Here is a 12614-nt window from a genome sequence, read left to right on the forward strand (position 1 = left end):
AAATAATTGTGTTCGTTATGTGCATGCAAGATTTAAAAAAAAATAAATATATTGAATAAGTTTGTAGAGTAGAGGACCTATACATATAAAAATGAAACAAGTCAGGCAATGGTATCTTCAAATGAGAAGACAATTATAGCGGCTGGAACACAGCTGTGTGTAGCAATGTGAACAGCTCCCCCTAGTGTTGAGTGCCCTGGCAGCTCAGAATGGGTTTGTGCAGCACTTCAGACAGGTGCTTACCTTAAAATAAAAAAAAAAAATTAAAAAAAAAAAAAAAAAAAAAGGAATCTTGGGAATACAGGGACTTCCAGATAGAGTTTTGGTGTCACATAATATTCAGAATATCTGATAATCCCAGACCGACCAATGTAGCCGTGAGACAGATGTCAGTAGTTCTGCATTGTGGCTGCGTAGAGGAGTGGTTATTTGACTCAGTTCATTGGTCCCCATCTGCCAGCCTTTCCCACTGATAACCTGTCCACACACACTTCAGTATTCAAGCCTTGTCTTGTGTTTCCAACTAGAGCTTGAGAACAGACTTAGATCACGGAACCCAAAGGATCGTAGTACCAGGGTGTCCCTGTTTGTTTGTATTCCTGTACAAATAACCATAAGGTTCTAGCTTCTTTACAGATTAACAGAGTGGTTTCTGTTCAGGCCTGGAAGCGTGGTTGTGAAGTATGAAGTCACAGCAACAGCAGTGTCACCTGAATTAATACACAAAGCCAACGAGCAAGTCCTGCAGAACCTCAATCAGACCTACAAAATGGATTACAATTCCTTTCAAACAGTCACAAGCAGTAAGTGGAACACTATTACCTTTCTCCTGAAAGCAAATTCTGCTTAGCTGTGGTCATGGTGTTTATCACTATGCTTCAACCCAGGAGCGATGTCTTGATGTCCTCTGTGAAAGAGACCTTCCATTTCTGTTCCCAGTCCTATCTCCCCTCTTAAACAATGTGTTCCAATCTGGATATCATTGCATCTGGTGCACAGGAGAGAGGGTAGCTGAGGGTTCATGAGCATGTACTGCTTTCTGGGTTTGTGGAATTTCTAATTTAAATACCTAGAGTGCTGTATTCTGGCAGGGTGGGTTGAGTCACCACTTGTGATACCAGCTTTCCAGAAGGCCAGTTCCAGTCTGCTTCTGATCCATTCCTTAACAAAAACAAAAACCCTAAAATTAAATACATGGCCTTAAAGTTTGGGGGAATCAGCAATGTGACCCCTTCCCAATCCCTCGTGTCACCCAATAACCAGTAGATTCACTGTCTTTGACCTGAAAACTTCTTTTATTCGGGGGGCATAGAATAATACTCTTAAGAATGCCCAAACTTTGATTATGATTTATTTTTCCCCAACATTTCAGTGTGCTGAGAATGGTAAGCTGTTTAAATGAGTAGGTGTTCAGCAGTCTGACTGAATGAGTGACTGTCAATCAGGCATGCACTGCCCACAATACATTTCACAACACTGCTCCTGTCTGTGACTTGTTCTTCCAAAAGTTGTGAGATCATTGCGAACACAGCATTTAACATCTTCGGTTGCAGAGCATCTGCACTGATTTCTGCTCTCCTCTGAGACCAGAGTATGTATCTCTGATGTGCACAGGTCTAGAAATGTGAGCTTAACTCAGGTGCAATCTTACGGAGAAACTGTGATACCATCTTGGTCTCCCAAGGTCGGTGCTGCTAACCTGGACCACAGACATTCAAAACTACAGGTGACTCAGGTTTTCCTTTAGTTTCTTGTAGTTTTAATCATGTTTGGGATTGAGGAGGGCAACAGAAACATTTTGGAATGAGTCAGTTGTTACCAGGATTTCTTGTATGTCTATCTGTATGGCATGCAAAAGGCCTGCGGAGTCCTCTGAATAGTGCTGTCTGATTTTTGCATATTAATCATCCGGTGACATCTGATCAATCAATCACCACGTCCCTGAACCACAGCACCTTTTTTTTTTCTCTCGTTATACTTGTTAAATTTATGTTCAGTCCTATATAACCATGTAGTACCGAAAGTTCATCTAATGTTCCTTATTAAAAACAAGAGTAATGGAAACGGTGACACACTACATCTGTTCTGTATTAATCTTAGCACTTCCATACACTAGTGTCTCATTTGCGTATGTCTAGTGAGATCGATATGCTACATTAAACACCCACAGATGATCATGATTTCTATTGACTTTTATTTTTTAGAATCCTGTTTTAAGCAGGGACCTAAATGAAGTGATAAAAAATATTCATATATCTTAATGTTTAGATTAGAACATCCTACCACCACAGTCTTATTCTCATGTTTATAGTATGTAGGGGGCCTGGCCTCAGCCTAAGCTCTCCATGTATAAGAGGACACTTTGAGCCTGCTTACACCAGTTCCTTTGATTTTCTCAGCTCACAAAACTTCCACAAAGCATCAGAGTTTGGAGAAAATACCCCTGTATACTGTATAAGCAAATGGCATTCATTCAACTGCGTAGAAATAACCAATGTCAGTTTCAGTTTTTATCTGGGAAATGATTTACTGCATTGATTCTTTGTAACCTTATTTCCAAAACAGTAATAATAATAATAATAATAACAATAATAATACTACCTGTTTTCATCCCCAAGTCATCTCCCTAGATTGCTCCTATTTTCCAGGCAAGAAAGTTGAGATTCGTTGAGGCTAAGCAGATTCTTCAAAGCTACACACAGAGAATGTCCAACCCTTAAGGAGTCATAGGTATTAGCTGTTTCAAAAAATCTTATTTCCTAGGGCTGGCATTGTGACATAGCTACTTAATCCTCTGTTTGTAGTGCCAGCATCCCATATGAGTGCCGATTCATACCTCAGCTGTTTCACTTCCCATCTGGCTCCTTGTTAATGGTTTGGGGAAGCAGTGGAGGATGGTCCGAGGCTTTGGACCTCTGTACCCCCATAGGATATACAGAGGAAACTCTAGTCTCTGTCCTCAGATGGTCTCAACTCTGCCCATTGAGACCTTTTGGGAAGTGAATCAGCAAATAGAATATCTCTCTGTCTCTCCTTCTTTTTGTAACTTTGCCCTTCAAATAAAAACACAAAATAATTATTTAAAACTTTTTTCTTATTTCCCTGGAATTCTGTATTATCAGTAAGTCATTAGTGTTTTCTTTTCAGGGATTTAGGTCAGATATTTCAATGAGCAGGAGGCAGCAGTCCTTGGTAAGAACCTGTTAACATGATTCTACTCAGTAACAAAACAACTTGAAGTTTTTAATTGCTTATGTGACTATTTTGCAAACAGAGGTGTAATTTTCAATCAGGGTTTCTGAAATACTGGAAAGAACTTCAGGGTCCCCATCTACCACTTTGGTTTCCTAAGACATACAGTACAAATCCTCCAGCCTGGAAACCATGTCTCTGGAGACTGACAGGTGGTCAGTGGGCTTCAGGCACAGTGAAGAAGATGGGAAAAGGTAACATGTTACCTCATCCAACACAGCTCAGGCACACTGCCCATAAACTGCTCTGTGGTGGTGGCATTCTGGGAAGAGCATAAATGTCATTTGTTTGCTTCGGTATCCTAATATCTTTCCTTTGGTTTTCCAGATGAAACTAAGTTCTTTGTCACACCAGAAATCATCTTTGAAGGGGACACAGTAAGACTGACATGTGAAACTGAGGTTATGTCTTCCAACGTGTCTTGGCAACATGTAGAAAGGCGCTTCGATATTCAAAACAGCAGTAGATTCTCAGTATATACCACTGTGCTCAACAACATGACCTCAGTATCTCACCTCACCATTTACAACATCTCAAGGGGTGATGCTGGTGGGTTTCCAATCAACAACTTGTGTGAGGGGATAAGGGAAAATCTCATAAAGACGCAAGTCATGGTATAGGATAGCCAGTGTGTTTTTTGTCTTCAAAAAGAAACCTTCTGGCTTATCACAATTAAAAATTAATTCCATGATATTAATTTTTATTATTTTATATATATAAAGTATTCTTTAAAAATTCATTGATGGTACATATTACTAAAAATGAAACATGTAAATAAAGCAATTATATCACAATTATCTTCTAGTTCAATTTTTTCAATAACACATTAGATGTTCACTTTTGTATTATTATTGTTATTAATTCATTTTCAATTTTCTTCTTAAAAGTTTAAAGTAGTTTTATTAAGGTAGAATTGATGTAATAAGCTTTGAATGCTCTCAAATATATGACTTAATAAATTTTGACACATGTACACCTATGAAGCCCTCACCAGAATCAAGGTAATGTTCTTATCCATCACCTTCCCTCTGAGATCTCCTTACATTGCATTGTAACACCTTCCTCTGGCTTTCCTGTCCACCTTACCATTCCAGGAAATAGCAGAATAGTATCTTGATTCTTCACCAAGGCTAATTGTGATGGAGTTGCATTTTTAATTCTACGGTAGCCCATATGTTAACAGGACCATTTCCTTTTCTCTGCATGATAAAGTGGATACTTCTATCCCATCATTGTTGATTCTGAGGTTTCAAAGAGTTAAATGGGACACCAAAACTGTTCATGTCCTTCTAATTCTCCAAAACTTTTCAATTTTTTCCTATCTCTTCCATTCATATACGTGTTTATTCTTATTAGCTAAATTCCCAGCAATGCTGCTACTGTTTCTACTAGATCTCTGCTCCTTACCTTGTGGAATCACAAATACCTGGTGACCTCTGCACTTCCTACATGTTACTTCAGGAGAGTGTAGGCGGCATCTCAGATGACTTTAAAAATTATGCTTCATGAAACTCATTAGGAAACATGAAATGAAACTGTTATTCATCTAAGGAAATACATTTATCTAGCAATAATAAATAATTTTGTGTTTCCTATGCAGGTGAATATGTCTGCAAACTGATGTTGGATATCTTTGAATATGAGGCCAGGAAAAAAATAGATGTTGTACCTATTCGAATTTTGGCAAGTGAGGAAATGAAGGTGATGTGTGACAACAATCCTGTATCGTTGAATTGCTGCAGTGAGAATAATGCTAATTGGAGCACAGTAGAATGGAAGCAGGAAGGAAAAATTAGCATTCCAGGTAAGAATGCAAGATAAGCCCTTTTGTACTTTAACATTTATGTCTTGATCAAGTTAAAATGGGAGACCTAGTGAGTGGAGGGAAAAATGTCCGAAGTCTACTTTCCTTTGTATGGCAACGCCTTGTATGATGCCAGTTCAGGCACTGTAGCACAAAAGTTCAGAACACATGCAAGTGTTCTGCTTGGATTCCAATCCATTCCCACTAGCAGAAGACCCAGGTGGCAGTGTTCCTAAAGACTTTGGTCTATAACACCACCAGCCTGAAGAAAAGGCCATCTCCAACCTCCTTCCCACCCTTAGCACGGAGCTGGCTTTTCAGTGCCATCTGACTTGGCACTTCTCAGTTCTGTGTTTCTTCTTTTGTTGGCTCTCCTTCTCACTTCTCTCTGTAATCTCACCCACGTTAGTGTGTTCTGCCTCTTTCTCCTGCTGAATGTTTCTGTTTGTCTTTCAAGCGTTTCCTATCTGTTTTAGATCCTGTCTTCTTTTTTTATATATATATCTGAGATCTTAATTTTGACGTTCCCCATCATCTGTCTTATACTGGTGAAGAATGGTAACAGATAAAAGAACATATTGACTCTGTGCTCAGCTAGAGTCTATGATTAAACTCTTCTTTAAAAAAAAAAGCTGTTATTTTGAACCAAATTCAATCTTCACCTCTTATTTGCAAATAAGAAAATCGGGTGCAGAGTAAATGACTTATCAGATTGTCACACTGTAATAAGAAAGAACTGGATTAAACTCAGCTCTTGTTTCCAGTGTTTATTGTGGTCAAATCACCATTCCTGGTGAGTCAGAGCAGAGCTATCTGAACACAATGTTTTCTGTCTGGAAACCTTGAAGAACAAAGTCCACCTTTTTTAAGAATAAACAGTACTGCATGCTCACCTTTAAAGAGAAAAAACAATCTTTAAAGCAAAATATGCCTTTGTCCATGAGAAACATTAGTATTGTGAGCCTCAGTTTGCAAAGCTTTTGATATTAGATTACACTAAATAGTGAAATAGATGACCAGTTTACATGCATGTTTTCCTGAAGATACCTATTTTGCAAACTATTTTCACCTGCATTGTCTGTATTCAGCTTCACTCAGATGAACGGAAAAAGCATCTGGCAACTGTCAAAAATATTAACGCATAAGGTGTTTAGTCACTTTCCTGATTTTTGGGGAAGTGGAGGTGTATGCATCCTGAAGGAACTACCAGATGGAGAAAGACCTTGCATAATTCCCCCTGGTACCGACTTAGAGCTTTCAACTTGAAGAGGTGAAAAAACCCTGCCCTCTGGCAGAGGAACCAGGAAGTCCAGTGCAGATGCTTAGGGACCTCTTTGGCAACCATTTCTTTGGACACTGACAATGCCCAGTGTGTGCTGAATCCACTCTAGAACAAAGGATTTCCTGCCCCAGGGCCAGCCACCTGAGGATCTGCACAGTCAGTGCTCTAATGCAGTTAGCCTCTGTGCTGGCACCCTGCCCTTCTTCCTCCACTCCTCCTGGCTTGCTCTGTGCAGCTTACTTGCTACAAATGCCACACATTCTTTCAGTGCCTGTTGTTCCGGGTCAGAAGGAAGCAGTCTAGCAGATAATTCTCCCTAAAGAATTTGTACTGATTTTACAATTTGCTCTGACAGTTAACATTTTTGTTTTTAAGATTTATTTGTTTTTATTGGAAAGGCAAATTTACAGAGAGAAGGAGAGACAGAAAGATCTTCCATCTGCTGGTTTACTTCCCAAGTGACCGCAAAGGCCTGAGCTGAGCTAATCTGAAGCCAGCAGCTTCTGGATCTCCCATGTAGGTGCAGGGTCCCAAAGCTTTGGGCCTTCCCCGACCGCATTCCCAGGTCACAAATAGGGAGCTGAATGGGAAGTGGAGCAGCCAAGACACGAACCAGCACACATACGGTATCCTGGCACATTCAAGGCAAGGATTAAGTCACTAGATTATAGCACTGGGCACAAGAGCTAACATTTTCAAAGTATTATGGAAAACAATAAGATAGAAAGAAAATAATCAAGAATAGTAGATTTTTAAATCATTTTTAAAGGAATAATATTTAATGAAAATTCTTTGCCACATTGCAAAAAAGCAAAAGGGGATGTTCTTTCACAGTATCATAACTAACTACAAAATAGCTGTTGTGGCAGATTCAGTATATTCAACTCTGTTTTCTGTGCTTACTTTTATCAAATCTTTCTTTCCCAAGGCAAAAGTGTTGTGAAGCACACATCATTATCATCATTTTTTCAGATGAAGGTCCTACTTTGGTTTTCTGAGTTTGACATCCCTTTGGTGTCACACCTCCATTTTCATTCTGCTTTTTTAAGTCCCTCATAATTATCTGTTATTCCCTGAAAAGACCTATGTGTTGCTGCTTTGTGCTTTTGCTTATACTAGTTTTCTAATTTAACTGTTCAATCTCATCTTCAAGCAAAAAGGATTTTCAACATATGCACTGCTGACATCCTGGATTAGATTATTCTTTTTATGAGGAGCTGCCCTGTGCATTGTAGGATACTTAGCACCAACTCTAGCCTCTAGCCACTAGATACCAGTAATAGTTTTGATTCCCAGCTCTGGCTGCTGACTCCAGCATCCTTCCAGTTAAAATAACACCCAAACATTTTTTTCCCTCTTTCATGTTTTCACATTCCAGTGTCCACTATTGAAGGTCTTTGAAGGAGCCAAGTCCAGGACAGTCACTGTTCATTATCTTGTGACTTGAGTGTAGTCCTGGGAGCAGCTACTAATTGTTTATCCCCATTTGACACCCAAAGAGATGGAGGCACAGAACAGACTGAGTGACTGTTCTGCTCATGAATAGTACAATGTGGGAAGCCAAAACTCCTGAGTGCAGTATCTACCAACCCGCCCCCTGGACTCTCCCACCTTTCCATTCATAGAGTAGAAATCTAATCAAAACAGTAACTCTTACTGATTTGGTATAGTTGCCACCAAAGCCAGAGCCATTTGGACTTGACAGCACAAGGACTGTTTTTGTCATTTCAGGAGAGTCTGAAACAGACCTGGAGTCTAGTTGCAGCAGATACACCCTCAAGGCTGATGGAACACAATGCCTGAGTGGGTCCGCTGGAACAACAATCACCTACACATGTGAGTTCGTTAGTGCACACGGAGCCAGAGGCAGTAAGAACATAGAAGTGACATTCATCTCTGTGGGTAAGTACCCCTTGCTACAAATCTTAATCACAGAGTTGGTTGTGTTTTATAAAATATAATGCACCTCAGGTAGCTGAGATATTACACCATGGTACATAGAAGAGGGTTTCTCTCTCCAGCACTTAAATCTGGATAAATTCTTTTTAAAACGAGGAAGGGGACTGATGGGAAAGAGTATTCACAGAGAAGAAACTGGCTGCACTGCATTAGTAAGGGAGAATATGATCTTGGAACTAGAGTTTCCCACCCAGGTTAGTCTTACTACCATTCAATGAATGATGAGGTTAGCACCCTTAGTGCCCCTTTTGCTCAATCTTATTATCCATTTCTTGGATTCCAACGGCCTGGCTCATTCCTTATAAAATCCTCATCTGCCTCCACCCTCCCCGCAATCATTTAACCTGTTCTAGAGATTATGCTGTCTAAACGTTGATAATAAGATTAATGATAATTATTTTACAGTTGAAATAAGTGTTTTAGTCCCTTTATTCAGTACAATTGGGTTCATAAATCTGTCATTTCTTTTCGTATCACAAAGCATTAAAATTTCTACTCGTTTGCAAAAATGGGAAAATCAAGCTTGTTTTTCCAACTTTCTTGGAAAAATTGTTTAGGTAAATCACCAGATTTTGTTTGAACTGAGAGACAGGACTAACACAAATAATACCTGTTACTCTGGTTTGTATATTTGCTATTGTGATTTAGCATTTTGGAAAGGATCATTAATAGGTCTAGGTGAGCATATATTATCAACACAATTCCCAAAGTGGAAACTGGAAGCATTTAGCTGCTGTCTCTATAGAAAACTTCAAATCACCCAAAATACCTAGGGTTTCTTCTAGGTCAATAACATGTCAAAATAAACTTGACTTTTCTCCAAATTGTGCAAAAAGGTAACATATTTTAGGAAGATGGTTAGCCTTTGCTGAAAAGTCACTGGCCAAGAGAAAAAAAAAAAATGCATGGTTCCACAAACCTTTTCCTTTCCACTCTCAGAAATAGCTAACAATTAAAAGAACACTATACCATGTTTTGGTGACTTTTGGGCCATGTGTGAATATTTGAACTCCAGTTTCTTACAGGGTATAATGAAAACCTGGATTCTTTTTATTATGGTTAAAATTTTACAGTGGTTTGAAAGCAGGATAGTGGAAGTGGACTTAAGGCGTGAAACTATTTACCATTAAAAGTCTGAAGTGAATGACATTTTCACATGTCATATGAAAGGAATGCTGCAGGACAAACAGAACACCTGAACAGAGGCAAAAATGGGTGGAATTCATCTTAAGCTTTCCTATTGGTAATAGTTAAGTTGATAATTTTCATGAATAATTTCTCATAAGCCTATGGGAAATTTCTCAGAAAAAAGAAGGAAATGTGTAATTGCTAATAAGAATCATTTTAAATGTATGAAGAATTAGATTACCATAGTTATATAATTAAAATTGAGGCATATGCCCATCCCAGTTTGCCTAAGATGGTCTAAATGTAAATATTTGGCCAATAAACTCTGTGAGTCCCCTACCTAAAACGTGGTTCCAGAACTCACTCTTTTGTTTATTAAGTACTGAGTGTGTACTTGACCCAGCTGTAGGTGCTAAGCATGCAAAGACAGAAAAGCAAAAGGCTTATTCTGGAGGGTTCACATCTGGATGGAGCAGAGATATGGAAGGAGAAAAATTAATGTGCAGTATGACATTACAGCAAAGTATTTTCCAAGAGTAGAGAATGAGGTTGTGCAGAAAGCCAGTCGTTTATTCTTCATTGTGGTGTCACAAAAGAGGTTGGATGGGAACTCAGTTATGTCAACACCCCTAAGTTTGCAACCTTTTGCCCTGCTAATCATCAGGAGATAATTCCAGCCACAAAAGGGAAGTGCACGAGTTCCTCGGGCATGTGATGGAAGTGAGTACAGTTCAGAGCACCACCGGGAACAGCCTAGAGACAAGTAAAGCCCAGGAGCAGCAAGGTACCAGTCCCGCGTTGACACAGCACAGTCAGGATGGCCATTTGTCTCTGTCTAAAATTTCATTTGTGTGTAAATACCTCCAGAAAGACTAAACATGGCATTTGTTGTCGGTTTTGTTTTGTCTGTTTTGTTTGCATTCTTTCAGCCAACATAACAATAACCCCGGACCCAATTTCTGTTTCTGAGGGACAAAACTTTTCTATAAAATGCATCAGTGATGTGAGTAACTATGATGAGGTATACTGGAACACTTCTGCTGGAATTAAAATATATCAAAGGTTTTATACCACGAGAAGGTTCCCCGACGGAGCAGTATCAGAACTGACAGTCAAGACCTCCACCAGGGAGTGGAATGGTGAGTGAAGTCCAGGCACTGTGCTGTGCTTCCTGGTCTCTGAAAGACACAGTTCCGGGTTGCCTTCCATAGAGGGTCTGTCCCAGAACACACCTCTGCCAACTATTTGGCATTCAGTATGATGGGGTTTCGTAAAGATTGTGGAAGAATAACATTAAAGCATGTTTACCTTGGTGCAAAAAATGTGTACACATGCGTTGCTTCTCTACAATATGATTTTCCCTGAACTTTTTTTGATGATCCCTTGCATGCATGGATTTGAAAGTTGTTTTATACCAAAACAAACATAGCTTTAAATTTTATTTTATCAAATTTCCAGACTTCTTATGTCTTCATACTTAAAACAACAGACCTTTTGAGGAGAATATTATTCCCATTTTTAAAACATGGAAACTGAGGCTCAGAGAGGCAAATAAATATGTATAGGCACACACAACTCATTCTGTGGACCCAGAGTAGATACTAGTCTCCTGAGTCTTTTCTCTTTGTATTAAGTTAAGAGGATACTTCTATTGGTCCCTGAGACACATTCACACAACACTACCATAAAAACAAAAAAGCCAGGCAACCATTTTAGATGTGGATTTCACAGAAATAACTACTTTAATTTTCTAGTTATTTCTAAGATTTCTTTATTTGAAATGCAAAGTTACAAAGAGAAAGAGACAAAAAGAAGGAGGTCTTCCATCTGCTAGTTTACTCACCAAACTACTTGCAACAGTTAGGTCTGTGCCAGGTTGAAGCTAGGAGCCAGAAACTCCACGTCTCCAAGTGGGTGGCAGAAGCCCGAGTACGTGGGCCGTCTTCTGCTGCTTTCCCAGGCACATTGGCAGGGAGCTAGATTGAAAGTAGAGCAGCCAGGACTCCAACCAGTGCTCCAATATGGAATCTGACATTATAGGTGGCAATTTGACTCACTATATCACGATGCTAAACCAACCTTCAAGTTGTTTCTACACACTATCCTTTGAAAGAGGAGAAAATTTTGAAGTCATAATAATAGCTAACCCTTATTACCAGCTTATTATATAAAAGGCACTGTACAAAGTATTTAAATGTGCTTATTAATTAAAAGCAGTATATAGAGGATAATGCTATTATTATGCCCGTTTTGCAGATAAGAGAACTGAGGTCCAGGGAGGTTAAGCAAATATTCCTAGGTCATTTATCTGGTATATGGCCGAATTAGGAGGCAGATTCACATTGTCTGGCTCTAGTGGCCAATTCTTCTATTTTATTTAGAAGACTTCCATTAACTTTAAGGATAATTATTCCGGATTTGGTGAGACTAATTGGCTTTATCCTTTCATGTAAAGTCTAAGCAACACTGTAGAAATTACTAGTTACTGTTAAGCCTGGCCTTCATAGTACACAATCAGGACATGGGAGCGTTTTTCTGCCATGTTAACTTCAAACCTACTCTGTTGAAATGCACTTTCCTACTGCTGGGGAGTCCCTAGAAAGACCTGTCTTTTCCAGTCATATTAAAGCATTAAGAAATCCCCAAGTAAGACCTGAAACTTCTAAATCTGCATTTTCATTTTATATTAACTTAAATTCCTCCCTCTCCAAGCTAGAATCGAAAGAACTGTTTTTTTCTCCGTGTTCTACTTTTCTTTCCAGAGTTGAAGAAAAGAAAGAATGTAAGGAGCATCAAGGTTCTTACTGCACATGTCATTATAATCTTGCTGGTGACTTGTCCTCTGGAATCCGAAGGACCAGCTTACTTACTGATGAGGAGAGGATTAATGTCATGACACTTAAATGCTCTTAAAAAAATTGTGCAGAGCTTCATGTTCCCATACTCCCATTTGTTTTCTGCACTGGGGTGTAAATAGGTAGCCTGGTGCAAAACAATTCTACCACTAATAGGCAATGTGACCTGAATAAACCATTTAATTTTCTTTTTAAGTAAGCACATGTTTAAGTGGAAGCTGATGAATCCTTCGAATAAATGGGGTCCACAGGTGGGAAGTCAGTCGAGCATTTTCTCCACCGGAATCCAGGAAGTTGTGATGTATCTTTACACACGCTTGAGAGGGAGAACCAT

The 12614-nt window shown here is 39.2% G+C and overlaps 1 protein-coding gene across 4 annotated transcripts in view; it reads left to right on the forward strand.

Annotated features, from left to right (window-relative positions):
* Positions 1 to 12614, forward strand: part of ADGRF5 (adhesion G protein-coupled receptor F5) — a 52536-nt gene that overhangs the window by 24555 nt on the left and 15367 nt on the right. For 2 of the 4 annotated variants that reach the window (XM_058662273.1, XM_058662275.1), the window contains exons 7-12: positions 661 to 803; positions 3580 to 3801; positions 4853 to 5056; positions 8070 to 8240; positions 10090 to 10209; positions 10355 to 10564. In XM_058662273.1, the coding sequence (XP_058518256.1) occupies positions 661 to 803; positions 3580 to 3801; positions 4853 to 5056; positions 8070 to 8240; positions 10090 to 10209; positions 10355 to 10564 (1070 nt within the window). The remainder of the gene's footprint in view (positions 1 to 660; positions 804 to 3579; positions 3802 to 4852; positions 5057 to 8069; positions 8241 to 10089; positions 10210 to 10354; positions 10565 to 12614) is intronic. The other 2 variants (XM_058662277.1, XM_004590423.3) reach the window with 1 other exon arrangement.

The sequence above is a fragment of the Ochotona princeps genome, chromosome 1 (genome assembly GCF_030435755.1).
Source record: "Ochotona princeps isolate mOchPri1 chromosome 1, mOchPri1.hap1, whole genome shotgun sequence".
Taxonomy (NCBI): Eukaryota; Metazoa; Chordata; class Mammalia; order Lagomorpha; family Ochotonidae; genus Ochotona; species Ochotona princeps.